This window comes from Hoplias malabaricus, chromosome Y (genome assembly GCF_029633855.1).
Source record: "Hoplias malabaricus isolate fHopMal1 chromosome Y, fHopMal1.hap1, whole genome shotgun sequence".
In the NCBI taxonomy this organism is placed as follows: Eukaryota; Metazoa; Chordata; class Actinopteri; order Characiformes; family Erythrinidae; genus Hoplias; species Hoplias malabaricus.
Window position 1 is genome coordinate 28,079,105 of NC_089820.1, and position 21,938 is coordinate 28,101,042.

The following is a 21,938-nucleotide window of genomic DNA, read 5'->3' on the forward strand; positions in this document are numbered from 1 at the left end:
ACAGAACTCATTCAGCACACAGGTACACACACACACACACACACACACACACTACAGAACTCCTTCAGCACACAGGTACACACACACACACTACAGAACTCATTCAGCACACAGGTACACACACACACACACACACACACTACAGAACTCATTCAGCACACAGGTATACACACACACACTACAGAAATCATTCAGCACACAGGTATACACACACACACTACAGAACTCATTCAGCACATAGGTACACACACACACACACACACACACTACAGAACTCATTCAGCACACATGTACACACACACACTACAGAACTCATTCAGTACGCAGGTACACACACACACACACACACACACACTACAGAACTCATTCAGCACACAGGTATACACACACACACACACACTACAGAACTCATTCAGCACACAGGTATACACACACACACACACACTACAGAACTCATTCAGTACACAGGTACACTCACACACACACACACACTACAGAACTCATTCAGCACACAGGTACACACACACACACTACAGAACTCATTCAGCACACAGGTACACACACACACACACACTACAGAACTCATTCAGCACACAGGTACACACACACACTACAGAACTCATTCAGCACACAGGTACACACACACACACACACACACACACTACAGAACTCATTCAGCACACAGGTACACACACACACACACTACAGAACTCATTCAGCACACAGGTACACACACACACACACACACACACTACAGAACTCATTCAGCACACAGGTACACACACACACATACTACAGAACTCATTCAGCACACAGGTACACACACACACACACACACTACAGAACTCATTCAGCACACAGGTACACACACACACACTACAGAACTCACTCAGCACACAGGTACACACACACACACACACACACACTACAGAACTCACTCAGCACACAGGTATACACACACACACACACACACACTACAGAACTCACTCAGCACACAGGTACACACACACACACACACACTACAGAACTCACTCAGCACACAGGTACACACACACACACACACTACAGAACTCACTCAGCACACAGGTACACACACACACACACACACACTACAGAACTCATTCAGCACACAGGTACACACACACACACACACACACACACACACACACACTACAGAACTCATTCAGCACACAGGTACACACACACACACACACTACAGAACTCATTCAGCACACAGGTACACACACACACACACACTACAGAAATCATTCAGCACACAGGTATACACACACACAAACTACAGAAATCATTCAGCACACAGGTATACACACACACAAACTACAGAAATCATTCAGCACACAGGTATACACACACAAACTATAGAAATCATTCAGCACACAGGTATACACACACACACTACAGAACTCATTCAGCACACAGGTACACACACACACACTACAGAACTCATTCAGCACACAGGTACACACACACACACACACACACACTACAGAACTCATTCAGCACACAGGTACACACACACACTACAGAACTCACTCAGCACACAGGTATACACACACACACACTACAGAACTCATTCAGCACACAGGTACACACACACACACACACTACAGAACTCATTCAGCACACAGGTACACACACACACACACACACACACACACACACACACTACAGAACTCATTCAGCAAACAGGTACACACACACTACAGAACTCATTCAGCACACAGGTACACACACACACACACACACACACACACACTACAGAACTCATTCAGCACACAGGTACACACACACACACACACACACACACTACAGAAATCATTCAGCACACAGGTACACACACACACAACCTACAGAAATCATTCAGCACACAGGTATACACACACACACTACAGAACTCATTCAGCACACAGGTACACACACACACACACTACAGAACTCCTTCAGCACACAGGTACACACACACACACACACACACACTACAGACCTCATTCAGCACACAGGTACACACACACACACACACACACACTACAGACCTCATTCGGCACACAGGTACACACACACACACACACACTACAGACCTCATTCAGCACACAGGTACACACACACAAACACACACACTACAGAACTCATTCAGCACACAGGTATACACACACACACTACAGAAATCATTCAGCACACAGGTATACACACACACACACACACTACAGAACTCATTCAGCACATAGGTACACACACACACACACACACTACAGAACTCATTCAGCACACAGGTACACACACACACACACACTACAGAACTCACTCAGCACACAGGTATACACACACACACACACACACTACAGAACTCACTCAGCACACAGGTACACACACACACACACACACACACACACACACTACAGAACTCACTCAGCACACAGGTACACACACACACACACACACTACAGAACTCATTCAGCACACAGGTACACACACAAACACACACACTACAGAAATCATTCAGCACACAGGTATACACACACACAAACTACAGAAATCATTCAGCACACAGGTATACACACACACAAACTACAGAAATCATTCAGCACACAGGTATACACACACACAAACTATAGAAATCATTCAGCACACAGGTATACACACACACACTACAGAACTCATTCAGCACACAGGTACACACACACACACACACTACAGAACTCACTCAGCACACAGGTATACACACACACACACTACAGAACTCATTCAGCACACAGGTACACACACACACACACACACACACACTACAGAACTCACTCAGCACACAGGTATACACACACACACACTACAGAACTCATTCAGCACACAGGTACACACACACACACACACACTACAGAACTCATTCAGCACACAGGTACACACACACACACACACACACACACACACACACACACACACACTACAGAACTCATTCAGCAAACAGGTACACACACACACACACACACACACACACACACACACTACAGAACTCATTCAGCACACAGGTACACACACACTACAGAACTCATTCAGCACACAGGTACACACACACACACACACTACAGAAATCATTCAGCACACAGGTACACACACACACAACCTACAGAAATCATTCAGCACACAGGTATACACACACACACTACAGAACTCATTCAGCACACAGGTATACACACACACACACACACTACAGAACTCATTCAGCACACAGGTATACACACACACACACACTACAGAACTCATTCAGCACACAGGTACACACACACACACACTACAGAAATCATTCAGCACACAGGTATACACACACACAAACTACAGAAATCATTCAGCACACAGGTATACACACACACAAACTACAGAAATCATTCAGCACACAGGTATACACACACACAAACTATAGAAATCATTCAGCACACAGGTATACACACACACACTACAGAACTCATTCAGCACACAGGTACACACACACACACTACAGAACTCATTCAGCACACAGGTACACACACACACACACACACACACACACACTACAGAACTCATTCAGCACACAGGTACACACACACACACACACACACTACAGAACTCACTCAGCACACAGGTATACACACACACACACTACAGAACTCATTCAGCACACAGGTACACACACACACACACTACAGAACTCATTCAGCACACAGGTACACACACACACACACACACACACACACTACAGAACTCATTCAGCAAACAGGTACACACACACACACACACACACTACAGAACTCATTCAGCACACAGGTACACACACACTACAGAACTCATTCAGCACACAGGTACACACACACACACACACACACACACTACAGAAATCATTCAGCACACAGGTACACACACACACAACCTACAGAAATCATTCAGCACACAGGTATACACACACACACTACAGAACTCATTCAGCACACAGGTACACACACACACACACTACAGAACTCCTTCAGCACACAGGTACACACACACACACACTACAGACCTCATTCAGCACACAGGTACACACACACACACACACACACACACACTACAGACCTCATTCGGCACACAGGTACACACACACACACACACACACTACAGACCTCATTCAGCACACAGGTACACACACACAAACACACACTACAGAACTCATTCAGCACACAGGTATACACACACACACTACAGAAATCATTCAGCACACAGGTATACACACACACACACACTACAGAACTCATTCAGCACATAGGTACACACACACACACACACTACAGAACTCATTCAGCACACAGGTACACACACACACTACAGAACTCACTCAGCACACAGGTACACACACACACACACACACTACAGAACTCACTCAGCACACAGGTACACACACACACACACTACAGAACTCACTCAGCACACAGGTACACACACACACACACACACTACAGAACTCATTCAGCACACAGGTACACACACACACACACACACACACACACACTACAGAACTCATTCAGCACACAGGTACACACACACACACACTACAGAACTCATTCAGCACACAGGTACACACACAAACACACACACTACAGAAATCATTCAGCACACAGGTATACACACACACAAACTACAGAAATCATTCAGCACACAGGTATACACACACACAAACTACAGAAATCATTCAGCACACAGGTATACACACACACAAACTATAGAAATCATTCAGCACACAGGTATACACACACACACTACAGAACTCATTCAGCACACAGGTACACACACACACACTACAGAACTCATTCAGCACACAGGTACGCACACACACACACACACACACTACAGAACTCATTCAGCACACAGGTACACACACACACACACACACACACACTACAGAACTCACTCAGCACACAGGTATACACAAACACACACTACAGAACTCATTCAGCACACAGGTACACACACACACACACTACAGAACTCATTCAGCACACAGGTACACACACACACACACACACACACACACACACACTACAGAACTCATTCAGCAAACAGGTACACACACACACACACACACACACACACACTACAGAACTCATTCAGCACACAGGTACACACACACTACAGAACTCATTCAGCACACAGGTACACACACACACACACACACACACACTACAGAAATCATTCAGCACACAGGTACACACACACACAACCTACAGAAATCATTCAGCACACAGGTATACACACACACACTACAGAACTCATTCAGCACACAGGTACACACACACACACACACACACACTACAGAACTCCTTCAGCACACAGGTACACACACACACACTACAGACCTCATTCAGCACACAGGTACACACACACACACACACACACTACAGACCTCATTCGGCACACAGGTACACACACACACACACTACAGACCTCATTCAGCACACAGGTACACACACACAAACACACACACTACAGAACTCATTCAGCACACAGGTATACACACACACACTACAGAAATCATTCAGCACACAGATATACACACACACACACACTACAGAACTCATTCAGCACATAGGTACACACACACACACACACACTACAGAACTCATTCAGCACACAGGTACACACACACACACACTACAGAACTCATTCAGCACACAGGTATACACACACACACACACACTACAGAACTCATTCAGCACACAGGTACACACACACACACTACAGAACTCATTCAGCACACAGGTACACACACACACACACACACTACAGAACTCATTCAGCACACAGGTATATACACACACACACACACACACACACACACTACAGACCTCATTCAGCACACAGGTACACACACACACACACACACACACACTACAGAAATCATTCAGCACACAGGTATATACACACACACACACTACTGTAATCAAAACTTTCACTGTGCACCTTTTACTATGACTTTGAATCATATTCATTAATTCATAATAAGGATTTTCTCTTTAATTAAAATTGTTTCTTAAATTGAGACTTGTTTTATTGATTTGAATCATTCATTTAAAGCCCAGTCCCATTTTAAAGGGGACATATTATACCTCTGTTTAAACAAGTTACAGTAGGTTTAAGGGCTATAGAAAATATGTGGATTGAAGTTCTTTGCACGAAATGCTCTTAGAAGCCTATGATTCCTGACACCAATCATTAAACTCATAATACACTGGGGATCGTGGAGTTTAAAGGAGAAAACGTATTTACAGTGATATGGTGGCCTTGCAGCTACCGACTACTGACCAGAGGCTGCTGTAGCGCAGGACTGAACAGTGTGTGTGTGTCGTACAGCATAGTGCTCAGCATCAAGAGCTGAGGTGTATTCCACAAAGACGAATTTCTCCTATCACCCAGGCTTTTAGCCCAAAGTCAAGTTGAAGGGGGTGCTGTTTCTGGATCTGGCTCTAACTCTGAAGTCCTGCTTTGTGCGATACCCAGAAAGAGCTTCAGTTACATTCAGAACAACACAAGACTTGTTGATATCTGTGGTTGCTTATGCCTTGAGGAGAAGGAGCCTTCTGTTTGTGCGTGTGTGTATGAGACTGATTAGCTTGTCTCTCTCCCTGTGTGTGTGTGTGTGTGTGTGTGTGTGTGTGTGTGTGTGTATGTGTGTGTGCTCGCACAGGTGGGTACGGAACCTGTCCTGTACCTGGAGGTGGAGAATGAGGTCTCCATTGTTGCCGGAGCTCGAATCAGCCAGGTCCGGTGCAGCAGGGATGGGCGAGAGTGGGACGTGGTTCTGCCCAGCCGCATCACCATGGTTACGGGGAGCAGGTAAGCACACGGTGGACAGTATGGACATGTGACCGATGTACCTAACAATCTGTCTCTGCCACCTCATACTGGCAAACGTTCCTCAAACCTCTCTACATCATGGAAACAAGTGGAGAGCTAAGCGCTGTTGATGAATCAGCTTCAACGCATTAAATCAAGCTCCACCCACTACTGCCACTTTTGCATATTTGCATTAGCATGCCCTAATTTATGCAGATGTTTCAGGAGTGAGTCAATGAGAAGGCACTGCTGCGTTTATGTTGTGTTTTTAGATGAATGTCATGTATAGTGTTGATTTTATTTTTCATTGTTTATTAAAATAGTTAATACCTTCATTTTAAAATTATCTGAAATCTACTGCTCTATAAACACATCTGAGATGACTGAGATGACTGAAGCCTGGATACGGACACACACACACACTCATAATCTCTCTCTCTCTGTCTCTGTGCAGTGATGTCGTTGCTGTGGTCTGTGAGGACCGGACGCTTTCTGTTTTTTCAGCTTGTGGGCGGAGACTTCTGCCATCAATCATGCTCCCTGCCCCCATCTCAGCGCTGCATTGCTCCGCCTTTTTCGTTATGGCGCTGACCGCCTCAGCGACCCTCTCCGTGTGGTAATGACACCGACTCACTCATCACACCTTCATGAAAAATGCCATAACCTCTCTCTCTCTCTATCCATCCGTCTCCCCCCCCCCCCCACACACACACTCTTCAATCACCTCTCTTTTTTGTCTTCTATTATATTACACTTTCTGCTATATTTGTCCTTCTCAAGTTTTATGTTTCCTTTCTTTTTCTATTTTCTTTCTCAGTTCTCTCTCTGTCTCTTCTGCTTTTCCTTTGTTTTTTCTCTCTCCCTCTCTTTCTCCTTTCCCAGTTCTTATTCTCTTTTTCCACAGTCTCCTTTCTCGTTTTCTGTTGCTGTACTATCTCAATTTTGTCTCATTTTTTATTCATTTTCTTTCTCTCCCCCTCTCTCTCTCTCTCTCTCTCTCTCCCCCCCCCTCTCTCTTTCTCCCTCTGGACCCAGTTTCTCTCATTAAGGTTATTTTAAGTGTGTACTCACTGTTGTCTTGTTCCGTGGCCGATCACGATTGTCCCTCCCTCCCCACTCCCCCCGCTGGCCAGTGCTCACACTGCGTTTAATGTTCAGGACCCAAACACACTTACATCATGAGGTGGTGGCATTTTATTTAGAATAAAGGCGCTTTTGTCTTGTTTGAACTTTGTGGCTTATTTGAAGTCGTGTTGACGGCAGTGACTCTGGGCACTTTCACATGCTTTAATGATTTATAGATTACACGCTCAGTTATGTTTCTTATGTCTTATATAACGGCAGGTATAGACGTCTTTATGGATCTGAGCAGTCACACATTTAAACGAAGGTCTCAGTGAACTCTGCCCTCAGCGCTGGACCAGAGTGACCCCTGTGTGTTTGTTTACAGCGAGTGAGACGGTCCGGTTCTGTGCTTGGGCTCAGTTAGTGATCACACTAGAGGCCAGTGACCGGACGCATAAGACCATCTTAACTCAGATATTTCCCCTAAGATTGCTCCTGCTTTTTTTCAGCGCTCTTCTAAAAGAACACATTTCTCCTCTGCGGTCAGGTTTATTTTTTCTCTCTTGCTCCTTTAGTTTCCATCGCGTTTATTGTAAAAGCCATTAAGGCGGCTCTCAAATAGCAGCGTTCAGTGAACACTTTTTTCAGCGAAGCTCATTACAGCCACAAAACCTCAGTCTCTTTGGGAAATACCTCACAGTGTTCCCTCAGATCAGTGAAATGTCTGAGGAGTTTTATGGGACACACTTAAGCAATTCCGAAGCTAGATCAGTCTTTAAGGCTGATATATAAGGAATAAACATAAGGTGCAGCCAGCCTCAGCTCCACACACAACAGTACTGAGTCCAACAGAACCGTGCCCTGGCCCAAGTTCTCCAGTGTGTCCAGGCCCAGATCCAGTACGTAGCGTTCACACTGGCACTCTATTTTTATTAAACCCTCGAAGGTGCATTCAGCAGACAGTGTGTGTAAACCTGTGTGTGTATACCTGTATGGCATCAGAACAGGGCCAAACGTTTTGAGATCCAAAAAGCAGAGTCCATAAGTAAGAAATGAAATTTCGAAAAGCAGAGGACTGATATTAATGTTGAGGTTTGTCAACAAACTATTTCCATATTCACCGATCTGTTTTGTATTTGCCCTTTTCATGGTGCTTCCTCTCAGACCCTGTTCACACCTAGTCACTTCGTGTGACTAGTATCTGGATTGTATCCTGATCAGATTTTAACTGCGTGTTTACACTTGGTAGTCAAAACTCTGGTTACTCAGACTGAAAACCCATTGCTGTGGGAGGGGTTTGGGGAGTACTGGGAGGGGTTTGAAGTGTACTGGGAGGAGTTTGGGGTGTGTTAGGAGGGGTTTGGGGTGTACTGGGAGGGGTTTGGTGTGTAGTGGGAGGGGTGTGGGATGTACTGGGAGGGGTTTGAAGTGTACTGGGAGGAGTTTGGGGTGTAGTGGGAGGGGTTTGGGGTGTAGTGGGAGGGGTTTGAAGTGTCCTGGGAGGGGTATGGGGTGTACTGGGAGGGGTTTGGAGAGTACTGGTAGGGGTTTGAGGTGTGTTAGGAGGGGTGTGGGGTGTAGTGGGAGGGGTTTGAGGGGTGTACTGGGAGGGGTTTGGAGAGTACTGGGAGGAGTTTGGGGTGTAGTGGGAGGGGTTTGGTGTGTAGTGGGAGGGGTGTGGGATGTAATGGGAGGGGTTTGAAGAGTACTGGGAGGGGTTTGAGGTGTGTTAGGAGGGGTGTGGGGTGTAGTGGGAGGGGTTTGGGGTGTGTTAGGAGGGGTTTGGAGAGTACTGATAGGGGTTTGAGGTGTGTTAGGAGGGGTTTGGGTGTAGTGGGAGGGGTGTGGGGTGTACTGGGAGGGGTTTGGGGTGTGTTAGGAAGGGTTTGGGGTGTAGTGGGAGGGGTTTGGGGTGTAGTGGGAGGGGTGTGGGGTGTAGTGGGAGGGGTTTGGAGAGTACTGGGAGGGGTTTGGAGAGTACTGGGAGGGGTTTGGGGTGTGTGTTAGGGGGTTCGGGGTGTGTTAGGAAGGGTTTGTTGTGTGTTAGGACGGGTTTGGGGTGTAATGGGAGAGGTTTGGGGTGTGTTAGGAGGGGTTTGAGGTGTGTTAGGAAGGGTTTGTGGTGTGTAGTGGAAGGGTGTGGGGTGTGTTCGGAGGGGTTTGAGGTGTATTAGGAAGGGTTTGGGGTGTAATGGGGGGGGTTTGTGGTGTGTAGTGGGAGGGGTTTGTGGTGTGTTAGGAGGGGTTTGGGGTGTGTTAGGAGGGGTTTGAGGTGTAATGGGAGGGGTTGGGGTGTGTTAGGAGGGGTTTGGGTTTGTTAGGAGGGGTTTGGGGTGTACTGGGAGGGGTTTGAGGTGTGTTAGGAGGGGTTTGGGGTGTGCTTAGGAAGGGTTTGGGTGTGTTAGGAAGGGTTTGGGGTGTAATGGGAGGGGTTTGGGGTGTGTTAGGAGGGGTTTGGGGTGTAATGGGAGGGGTTTGGGGTGTACTGGGAGGGGTTTGGGGTGTGTTAGGAGGGGTTTGGGGTGTGTTAGGAGGGTTTGGGGTGTACTGGGAGGGGTTTGAGGTGTGTTAGGAAGGGTTTGGGGTGTAATGGGAGGGGTTTGGGTGTGTTAGGAGGGGTTTGACGGTGTACTGGGAGGGGTTTGAGGTGGTGTTAGGAAGGGTTTGGGTTTGTTACTGGGAGGGGTTTGGGGTGTGTTAGGAGGGGTTTGAGGTGTGTTAGGAGGGGTTTGAGGTGTAATGGGAGGGGTTTTATATCAGTGTAAACCCCTCCTAGTACACTCCAAACCAAATGTGTCCCTGAAGTGTTTTGTGTGATGGGATTTGTACCTGTTTTAAATTTGTCTTGGGTGCGTTTACACTTGTATTTTATGTGAATTTAGCCTTAGCCTTATCCTTATCCTGATATAATCCTGATACTCAAGACACATGAAGTGACCAGGTGTATACGGGATCTAGATTATGCTCCTCTCCGTCTCACTTTCTCTTGGAAAACCTTGGAACTGAAAGCCAGACTGAGGAGGAGGGCAATGCAAAGTGCAATATACAAAATAAAGGAGTAAATAAAGAAATATTCTGTTTAAACATCAGTTTTTAAAACTCTCAACATTAATAAAAGTACTTAGTTCTGGATTCTGTTTTCGGCCGTGTTCTGACGACGAAGGCCTGTGTCTCTCTGCTTCTCTGTGTAGTTTGTGGTGGAAGTGTTGTGCTGTTTACTCTGATGGTTGTTTGTAAACATGTGTCATGTTCGTTCGTTAAAATAACTCTTCTCTTTCCTGCAGGGACGTCCAGAAGCAGGTGGCTCTGGTCAGGAACGAGTCTCTGACCTCCATCTTCTCAGGTACGCTGTGAGTCTTCATTCTGGAGTCGGGAGTTTCGCAGAGTCAGCACCACACACACCTCACTTTCCTCTCTCTCCGTCTGAAAATAGACTAGCGTCAGCACAATCATAATTATTCCCTCTCTCGCTTTCTATTTTCTTCTTTCCATCTCTCTCTCTCTCTCTCTCTCACACTATTCTCTGTCTTTCTCATTTTTATTCTATCTCTCACTCTGTTTTTTCTCTTTATCTTCACCCATATATCTGTCTCTCACACACTCAATTCTATTCTCTCTCCATTTTTGCCACCACCCATGTATCCTCTCTCTCTCTCTCTAGGTGCCGATGTTACAGTGAGTTCCTCTATGTTGACTGATCAGGGCGTCCCTGTGGTGGCTCTCTCCAACGGGAAATCTTTCTGCTTCAGCTCCGCTATGGAGACGTGGTAAGACACACACACACTCTCTCTCTCTCTCCTCTCTCTCACACTCTCCTCTCTTTTGCTCTCTCTCTCTCTCCTCTCTTTTGCTCTCTCCTCTCGGCTCCTCTCTTTCACCCTCTCTCTCTCGCTCCTCTCTTTCACCCTCTCTCTCTCGCTCCTCTCTTTCACCCTCTCTCTCTCTCGCTCCTCTCTTTCACCCTCTCTCTCGCTCCTCTCTTTCACCCTCTCTCTCTCTCTCTCGCTCCTCTCTTTCACCCTCTCTCTCTCTCTCTCGCTCCTCTCTTTCACCCTCTCTCTCTCTCTCGCTCCTCTCTTTCACCCTCTCTCTCTCGCTCCTCTCTTTCACCCTCTCTCTCTCTCGCTCCTCTCTTTCACCCCTCTCTCTCGCTCCTCTCTTTCACCCTCACCCTCTCGCTCTCTCTCTCACCCTCTCTCTCTCTCTCGCTCCTCTCTTTCTCGCTCCTCTCTTTCACCTCTCTCTCTCGCTCCTCTCTTTCACCCTCTCTCTCTCTTGCTCCTCTCTTTCACCCTCTCTCTCTCTCGCTCCTCTCTTTCACCCTCTCTCTCTCTCGCTCCTCTCTTCACCCTCTCTCTCTCTCTCTCTCGCTCCTCTCTTTCACCCTCTCTCTCTCTCGCTCTCTCTTTCACCCTCTCTCTCTCTCGCTCCTCTCTTTCACCCTCTCTCTCTTTCTCGCTCCTCTCTTTCACCCTCTCTCTCTCTCTCGCTCCTCTCTTTCACCCTCTCTCTCTCCTCTCTTTCACCCTCTCTCTCGCTCCTCTCTTTCACCCTCTCTCTCGCTCCTCTCTTTCACCTCTCTCTCTCTCGCTCCTCTCTTTCACCCTCTCTCTCGCTCCTCTCTTTCACCCTCTCTCTCTCTCGCTCCTCTCTTTCACCCTCTCTCTCTCTCGCTCCTCTCTTTCACCCTCTCTCTCTCGCTCCTCTCTTTCACCCTCTCACCCTCTCGCTCCTCTCTCTCACCCTCTCTCTCTCGCTCCTCTCTTTCTCGCTCCTCTCTTTCACCCTCTCTCTCTCGCTCCTCTCTTTCACCCTCTCTCTCTTGCTCCTCTCTTTCACCCTCTCTCTCTCTCGCTCCTCTCTTTCACCCTCTCTCTCTCTCGCTCCTCTCTTTCACCTCTCTCTCTCTCTCTCTCGCTCCTCTCTTTCACCCTCTCTCTCTCTCGCTCCTCTCTTTCACCCTCTCTCTCTCTCGCTCCTCTCTTTCACCCTCTCTCTCTCTCTCGCTCCTCTTTCACCCTCGCTCTCTCCTCTCTTTCACCCTCTCTCTCTCCTCTCTTTCACCCTCTCTCTCTCGCTCCCCTCTTTCACCCTCTCTCTCGCTCCCTTCTTTCACCCTCTCTCGCTCCCCTCTTTCACCCTCTCTCTCTCGCTCCTCTTTCACCCTCTCTCTCTCGCTCCTCTTTCACCCTCTCTCTCTCGCTCCTCTTTCACCCTCTCTCTCTCGCTCCTCTTTCACCCTCTCTCTCTCGCTCCTCTTTCACCCTCTCTCTCTCGCTCCTCTTTCACCCTCTCTCTCTCTCGCTCCTTTCACCCTCTCTCTCGCCCCTCTTTCACCCTCTCTCTCGCTCCCCTCTTTCACCCTCTCTCTCGCTCCCTTCTTTTACCCTCTCTCTCGCTCCCCTCTTTCACCCTCTCTCTCTCGCTCCTCTTTCACCCTCTCTCTCTCGCTCCTCTTTCACCCTCTCTCTCTCGCTCCTCTTTCACCCTCTCTCTCGCTCCTCTTTCACCCTCTCTCTCTCGCTCCTTTCACCCTCTCTCTCTCGCTCCCCTTTCACCCTCTCTCTCTCGCTCCCCTTTCACCCTCTCTCTCTCGCTCCTCTTTCACCCTCTCTCTCGCTCCTCTTTCACCCTCTCTCTCGCTCCTCTTTCACCCTCTCTCTCGCTCCTCTTTCACCCCCTCTCTCTCTCTCGCTCCTCTTTCACCCCCTCTCTCTCTCTCTCCTCTTTCACCCCCTCTCTCTCTCTCGCTCCTCTTTCACCCTCTCTCTCTCTCTCTCGCTCCTCTTTCACCCCCTTTCTCGCTCCCCTCTTTCACCCTCTCTCTCGCTCCCCTCTTTCACCTTCTCTCTCGCTCCCCTCTTTCACCCTCTCTCTCGCTCCCCTCTTTCACCCTCTCTCTCTCACTCCCCTCTTTCACCCTCTCTCTCCCCCTCCTCTCTTTCACCCTCTCTCTCCCACTCCCCTCTTTCACCCTCTCTCTCGCTCCCCTCTTTCACCCTCGCTCCCCTCTCTCTCCCCTCTCTCGCTCCCCTCTCTCACCCTCTCTCTCGCTCCCCTCTCTCACCCTCTCTCTCGCTCCCCTCTCTCACCCTCTCTTTCCCCCTCTTTCACTCTCTCTCTCGCTCTCTTTCACCCTCTCTCTCTCTCTCTCCTCTCTCACCCTTTCTCTCGCTCCTCTCTTTCACCCTCTCTCTCGCTCTCTCTTTAACCCTCTCTCTCGCTCTCTCTTTAACCCTCTCTCTCGCTCTCTCTCACCCTCTCTCTCTCGCTCTCTTTCACCCTCTCTCTCGCTCTCTTTCACCCTCTCTCTCGCTCTCTCTCTTTCACCCTCTCGCTCCTCTCTTTCACCCTCTCGCTCCTCTCTTTCACCCTCTCTCTTTCTCTCTCTCTCTCTCCTCTTATACTTTAATCACATGTCTGTATTGTTGCTCTCTGGACTAAATCTCATCTCTCTCCAGAGGGACAGCTAATGTTAACTCTGAATTGAAGTTAATGGAACCAGACCATCTTTTTCTGATTCTCCATTCATCATGAAATGTTAGCACAGTATAAAGAGCAGCTGGGGTTTCATAAATACATAGAAAAGAAGTAGCTATGAGCTGTTAATCCAAGCTGGTGCTTACGACTGATGTAGTGTCCTCTCTTTACCAGAGTACACCAATCAACCAGCACATTATCACCACCTCCTCGTTTCTGCACTCACAGTCCACTCTCTCAGCTCCACTGACCACACACGAGCACTCTGTAGCTCTACAATCACAGACTGTAGTCCAGCTGTGGCTCTGCATACTTTGTTACCCCCCTTCCCCCTGTCCCTCAGCGCTCAGGACCCCCACAGAGCAGGTGTGATGTGGTGGTGGATCATTCTCAGCGCTGCAGTGACACTGACGTGGTGGTGGCGTGTTAGTGTGTGTTGTGCTGGTGTAGAGTGGATCAGACACAGCAGTGCTGCTGGAGTTTTTAAACCCTGTGTCCACTCTCTGTCCACTCTGTGAGACACTCCTCCCTCGTTGGTCCACCTTGTAGATGTAGAGTCAGAGACAGTAGCTCTGTGTCTGTGTGTGTGGGTCATCCTCTGGCGCTGCTGTGTCTGATCCACCCGTACCACACTGAAATGGAAGGAGAATGAAAAGTATGCTTGAAGCCCCCCCCCCCCCTCCCCCAGTCGCAACATCAATGGACAATGGACGCACGTGGCCTCTTTGTTTAAAACAAAGCAAATCTGGTTGCTATAGCTACTATGAAAAGTGTTGTTTTTGTCGTGATGCTGTGAGTCCCTCACTCTGTTTCAGGAACCTGATCGTGGATAAACAGGATGCTCTGGTGCAGTGTGCAGACTTCAGGAACTGTGTCTCCTCCCTGGATGCGTTAGGTTCCACGGGGCCACTGGCCGCTGCACAGGGCCGCAATCTGAGGTACGAGCTTTCAACAGGAAGAACTTCAACAGCCCTAACGTTATATTTAAATGAGTGGGGTAACGGGTCACCAAAAGAGGAAAAGGAAGACCAACGTAACAGCATCAAAGAACAGATCAGAATGGGCGTAACCTCACGCTCTGAACTGGGGGAACCTCACACACACACACACACACACACACACACACAGGGCCAAACTGGGATCGTTGATCCTGCCAGGAATCATGATATTACTCAGGCCACACACACACACTCACATCTACAGTATCTGCATGAATATGGCTGATAGGCGTGCAGACCAGATGACAGGCCACTGGGAAATCTCCAGGTTCTCCTGATGTCCAGTCCAGGCCTGCACACACACACACACACACACACACACACACGTTTCCCAGCATTTGTAGGGAATGTGAATAGAAGCTCACCATAAAGAGTCCCACACCATTTCAAACAGTGGAAGGGGCTCACCGTTCTTCACTGTGACTAATCGACTCGTGTAAAGAGCATATGGCGTATTAAGGGTTAATGCACAGTGTCATTACATAAACAAGTCCCAATATCACTATTATCACAATATTGATTTTTTTATTATTCTTTAAAAATTAACAATATTATCACGAACGATGCGACACGGCACAGCCCTAAACTTTACATATAAACACACTATAAGCGAAGAGTTCTGAGCTGTTTAAGCTCCGCCCCTCCTGGCAGTGAACGTCTCAGAACGTCCTGCGTGTCTCAAGAACCGTGGACTCGCTCCACGACAACATGCCCCCACCCTCCTGAGAACTAAAGAAGTTTAGGATGAGATTGAGATGGTTTTCATAACTGCTTTATTAAATGAACCCCCCTTGTCTCCCCCAGTGCTGGCCGCCTGGCGTCCCGTCTGTCCTCTACTCCTCACCAGCTGCAGCAGGGGATGACCCTGGCGTTCCTGGAGCAGCAGGTCTCCTCCGCCCTCATCCTCCGCTCCTCCGCCGAGTTTCACCACTGGCTCCTCATCTACACTCGCTTCATCGTCAACGAGGGTGAGACACCCACAGCTTTTAACCTGCGGTGTTTTTCAGCTCTGATCTCTGTCTTGTTTCTAATGAAGGACCACATTCACGTCTCAGACGATGGCACATGTGAATAGCTTGGTGTCTCCTGGGGAGTAACACACACAGGGCTCATCTGGAGTCCTTGTGTCCCCCTCCAGATAATTCCTCTCATTTCTCTGGTTGGGGCTGCACAGTCGGGCTGCGTGAGCCTCATATCTGTGAGTGAAGGGTTTTCGGCGCTGTGCAGTTCAGCTGAGCACAGCCTGACAGCGCACACCGACACGTGCTGACGATAAAAACCAGTTTCTGAGAGAGAGCAGGTGTCAGCGCCTGCTGCTGGAGGAACAGAGGAGTTGTGAAATAAGACGGTTCTACTCTGTTTAGAAGCACAGCTGGCGCTAACAGACACTTGTGGTTTAACACACACCACAGCAGATGATTTTCCAGTGAAACTGAGGCTCAAATCACACACATTAAGAGATAAAGAGTCGAGTGAAGGCTCTTCTGAGTGTTGTGTCTGTTTTCAGCTTCATTCCTCTCTGTTTTAACCCAAACTCAGCTCTAAACTCACACTGCGGGGGGAGACTGGGCTTGTGTTTTATCCCCCACCCGTTTACAGAGTGTGACATCAGCAGTCAGTGAGCTCCCACAGCGCCCCCTCCCTGTGGCTCTCTTAAATGCACATGAATTAACTCTTTGGACTTAATTTAGACACCAAATTGCGTCATACCGCCCAACCCTACGCCCAACTTTGAAAAAACAGACGAGGGCATTTTTGCAGTAGCTTAGTTGATTAGCTATGATGTCACATGACATTTTTAAACCCATTAAACTCAAAACTCAGCGTTTCTTTAACACTAACACTGTCTTAAATGTTGTATATTACCATTGTTTAAAATATGTAACTTACGTTTAGGCTGGATTCGTAAAGATCAAATATGTTAATCGTGGTGTGTGTGTGTGCAGGTTATGAACAGCGTTTAAGAGAGCTGTGTAAGGACCTGCTAGGACCAGTTCACAAATCCAGCAGCAGCTCCTGGGAGCCCACGGTTCTGGTGAGAGTCCCACACACTCCGCCGTTGTCAATTACAGCTGTAGTGTTTCAAGAATTCATATTCTTTATTTTACAAATCCCCCACTCCTCCAAAAAATGTCTTGTGTGTATGTTCACACCTCAGCACTTCCCTTTACTGTGGAAGCTTTAATGATGCTTCAGATATTAATGAAAGTGACTGTGTGATGTTTCTCTTCTGTCTCCTGACTGTGTGTGTGTGTGTGTGTAGGGTCTGAAGAAGAGGGATGTTTTAGCAGAGGTTTTGCCAGTGATTGGTCAGAACCTTCGTTTTCAGAGGCTCTTCACCGAGTACCAGGACCAGCTGGAGCTGCTCCGTCTCAAATAGCACTGTTTTTTGAGCCCCTCGTGAATTTGTGACCCTGTTTTTACCCCCTCTTGGTCGTCACTAGCAGTCTGCCTTAGGCCTGGACCTGCAGAGACACTCAACTCCCATGATCCTCTCGGAGGACACCCCCTCCCTGTCTGTGTAACAGATGAACGAATGAATGAACGAACAAACTCCAGTGATAAGACTCCTGCGCTGATGCTTTTAGGAGATGAGTTTGGTAAATAACAATAATGTGTGATGAGTGTGAACTGCTCGAAGGTGGATAACAATTCAGAAGCGAAAGATTCTGTGTTTCTGCTTCTCCTTCATCCTTCCGTCTCTCTCTCTCTGTTGTGTTCTCTGTGGCTATGACTGATTGCGAGGATTTGAAGCTGGTGTTTGAGTCAATACTGAGTCTTATAAATCACATACATACAGATATTGAATAATATTGAGTCAATACTGAATCAGTGGAGCAGACTGAATCGGTATGAATCAGTACCGCAGTAATGAAGTAGATACTGAATCACTATGATTTGTGCTCAGCCAGTGGAAGCGATATTGAATCATATTGATTGAGTCGTCTCAATACTGAATCAATAGAGCAGTGTGAATCAGTATTTTGATAATAGAGTTGATACTGAATCGTTTTGAATCATGCTCAGCCAGTAGAGGCTAAATTAAATCCTATTGGTTTAATATCGGATACCGAATCAATGTAGACTGGCACTGAATAATACAGGATCTGTATGAATCATTCAACCACTGATGGAGGTATTGATTCATATTGGATTAGTGGTCTCAGTGCTGAGTCAATGAAGCAGACAGACTCAGTATGAATTATTGGAACTGATACTGAATCAAACTGAATTTGTATGAATCACACTCAGGCAGGGGAAGTGATAAAGAATCATATCAGTACTGTATGATTCAGTGAAGCCCTTATTGATTCAGTGGGTTTTGATGCTGAATCCGCAAAATACGAAGAAGAGGAGCTGATCCTGGAGTCCAACTGCATCTGTATGAATCATTCTGAATTAGTGCAGAGAACACAATGTGTTTTTGATTCATTGGAGCCGATACTGAATCACGTATGTGGGTTAGGGTCAGTCTCTCTCTGCCATGTGTTTCTGAGGATTGGAGAGTGGACCTGACACTGAATCAATGAAGCCTGTACCGATTCATATTGAATCAGTGGATTTTACTGAATTACCTTCAATCCACTAATTCAGTATGAATCGTTGTAGTCGAGGTAATTCAGTACAATTTATTATGCTCTCCACTGGATATGATTCATATTGATTCGTTATATTTATTATCTCTCTCTCCACCCTCTATCCTCTCCTTTGTTTTTTTTTCCCTTCATTTTGTATTTTCTTTAATGCACATTTCTCATATTCTCTCTTTATTTTGTTCTTACCCTCTATTATCTTTTCTCTCATTCTTTTTTTTTTTAAATCTTTTTTTCAGTTCTTTTTCTCTCTCTCTGTCTCTGATCTATAAAGCCATCATTGTTGTTTTGGATCACACCCAAGCCTGGCCAGGAGGCCATTTTGCGTGTGTGAAGTGAGGGATGAGAGGAGAAGAACTGAAGAGGCAGAGTGTCTCTCTCACTGTTATTAAATATTAACCCCTCTCCTGATTGGACAGACACCTGTGAGCTAGCTCTGTATTTGTAAATGTTTGTAAACACATTTTTTGGTTGTTTTTTCTAGAAAATGAAGTGGCAAAGAAGACAAGTATTAACATAGAAAAAAAATAAAGAACTGACCAACACAAGCTCCTGAGAAGTGTTTTGGAGATGTTTAGGGTTTATTCTTGGTTACAGTCTGATGTCAGCTCAATAATCTCATCATGAATCACCTCAGAGTTTAGTGTAGACTCTAAACTGCTGCTGTGCTTGTTATTGCTGTTAATCCTCTCAGCTCTGGAGGAACAGATAAAATAACAAGGAGTATAGCTCTTTGCTTCTAAACCAAGCTTCTTTGAGCTAAACTTTTCCTTAAGCACTCTGAGGGAGAAACAACATTAAACATTTTCAGAAGATGGGTCTAGTGCTCCCATTGGGGAAAATAACGTGTCACAGCTCCAAGAAGGAGAAAAAAAAAGATCAAAACAAAATAAGTCCAAAAACAAAGAGCTATAATTAAGCAGACACACAAACACACAGTGTAGCATTACACTGAAAAATTAATTGTTTTTGGGTTTTACTGCAATTAGATAACTATAATAAATATGACACAGTGACTAGCTTAGAATGGACAAGCGGTAAATAAAATAAATGATAAATACACTGTTTCGGAGTATACTGCACTTCAGTTTGAGAGAGTATTGCACATGAGTACTCAAAAAAAGTTCTAAAACAAATGCTGCTCAGAATGACACACATGATTGTGATTAAGGTTTGGAAACAGAGGCAGACCATGTGTCCAGAGAGCACTAGGTTTTGGGACACATCTGCAGTGTTTGTGATCTATAGCATGCTCTTGTGGAGCAGTTCCCAAATGTGATCGAGTGAGTTATAATCATGAAAACAGATGAGGATGTTGCTCTATTCCTGCTCCATAGGGGGGTAACACTGACTTATTTTTGCTGTTACAGTTACATTACTTAAGGTGGAACTGACTCTAAATTCAGGAGAGCGCTAACTGCATGAAAGTAAACACAGAGCCAAAGTGCTACAAAACTAAACAGCTCGAGTTACACATGAGTTTCTGTGGGAATTCAAACAGTGAATAAACACTTACAGACAATTTACACTTCAGACACCAACAAGACACATTAGCTTCTTACTCACACACACCGCTCCACATTAAATGATACAGTCGCTTCTTACTCACACGCACCGCTCCACATTAAAAGATAGTTGCTTCTTACTCACACACACCGCTCCACCTTAAATGATACAGTCGCTTCTTACTCACACAAACAGCTCCACCTTAAAAGATAGTCCCTTCTTACTCACACACACTGCTTCACCTTAAAAGATACAGTCCCTTCTTACACACACCACTCCACCTTAAAAGATAGTCCCTTCTTACTCACACACTGCTTCACCTTAAAAGATACAGTCCCTTCTTACTCACACACACCGCTCCACATTAAATGATACAGTCGCTTCTTACTCCCACACACAGCTCCACCTTAAAAGATAGTCCCTTCTTACTCACACACACTGCTTCACCTTAAAAGATACAGTCCCTTCTTACTCACACACACTGCTTCACCTTAAAAGATACAGACGCTTCTTACTCACACACTGCTTCACCTTAAAAGATACAGTCGCTTCTTACTCACACACACACCGCTCCACCTTAAAAGACATTTAGCTTCAGAATGTAAACAACCAGAGAGAACTGCGGTTGTTCACAATCGTACACCTTTCTTTTAATCACAAATGTATTCTTTGTTTTCTGGGAACTCTTTACACTAGATGTTGAAACATTTCTATGAGCATTCGATGGAATTCAGCCACAGAAACATCAGTGAAAATCAGGTGCTGGTTTGGAAAAATGGGCTCTGGACCACAACACCACTCCAAATTATCACCTAAAAATAATCTTTACTTGTGTAGCACTTTCCAAACAAAATGCATCTCAAAGCACTTTACAGAGATCCATTTCCAAAAATCCTTCCAGAAATTCTGAAAGTGTAAATAGTGTAACAATCAAAGTAGTGCAACATAGTGATTCAGAGTTATTATAAAACAAATAGTAAAGAATTCAACATAAAATAAACAAAGATTAAAAAAATGATTTCACTTGAGTCGAGTTTTCCTGCTTTTATTGGTCAGTGCTCTTCTATGGAGACTTTACGAGCTGTGTGTGTGTGTGTGAGAGTGTGTGAAAGAGAGTGAGAGTGAGAACAGTAGAAACATGAAATTGCGGAATTCAGGAGTTCTGAGGGCAGTCTGTAAACTTTTGGACACAATACATACTTCAATACAAGAATAATACAGGGCATGTGTAGGGAGCATATTCCCGTGCTGCCACTAGATGGCAGTGTAGCTTTGCTTTTAACTTGCTGTTGCTGCTGTACTTTCACGGCATGAGGTGGAGGTGTGTTTGTGAGAGTGAGAGAGAGAGTGAGCGAGTATATATCACATTGAGGGGACTTATCTATTTTGTGTGAATCACAAGCTGCTTCCCACAATGTAGAGAATAAACTTTTAAGGGAAAGTC

At 46.2% G+C, this 21,938-nt stretch overlaps 1 protein-coding gene across 1 annotated transcript in view; it reads left to right on the forward strand.

Moving 5' to 3' along the window:
• The window catches only part of LOC136678267 (protein HIRA-like), a 167,551-nt gene extending 148,028 nt beyond the window's left edge, over nucleotides 1–19,523 (forward strand). Inside the window, 8 exon segments of the mRNA XM_066656253.1 lie at nucleotides 6,704–6,852; nucleotides 7,307–7,468; nucleotides 11,202–11,260; nucleotides 11,579–11,684; nucleotides 15,213–15,335; nucleotides 16,200–16,363; nucleotides 17,342–17,430; nucleotides 17,659–19,523. Coding sequence (XP_066512350.1) covers nucleotides 6,704–6,852; nucleotides 7,307–7,468; nucleotides 11,202–11,260; nucleotides 11,579–11,684; nucleotides 15,213–15,335; nucleotides 16,200–16,363; nucleotides 17,342–17,430; nucleotides 17,659–17,775 — 969 coding nt within the window. The 3' untranslated portion in view covers nucleotides 17,776–19,523.
• The last annotated feature ends 2,415 nt before the right edge of the window (nucleotides 19,524–21,938 follow it).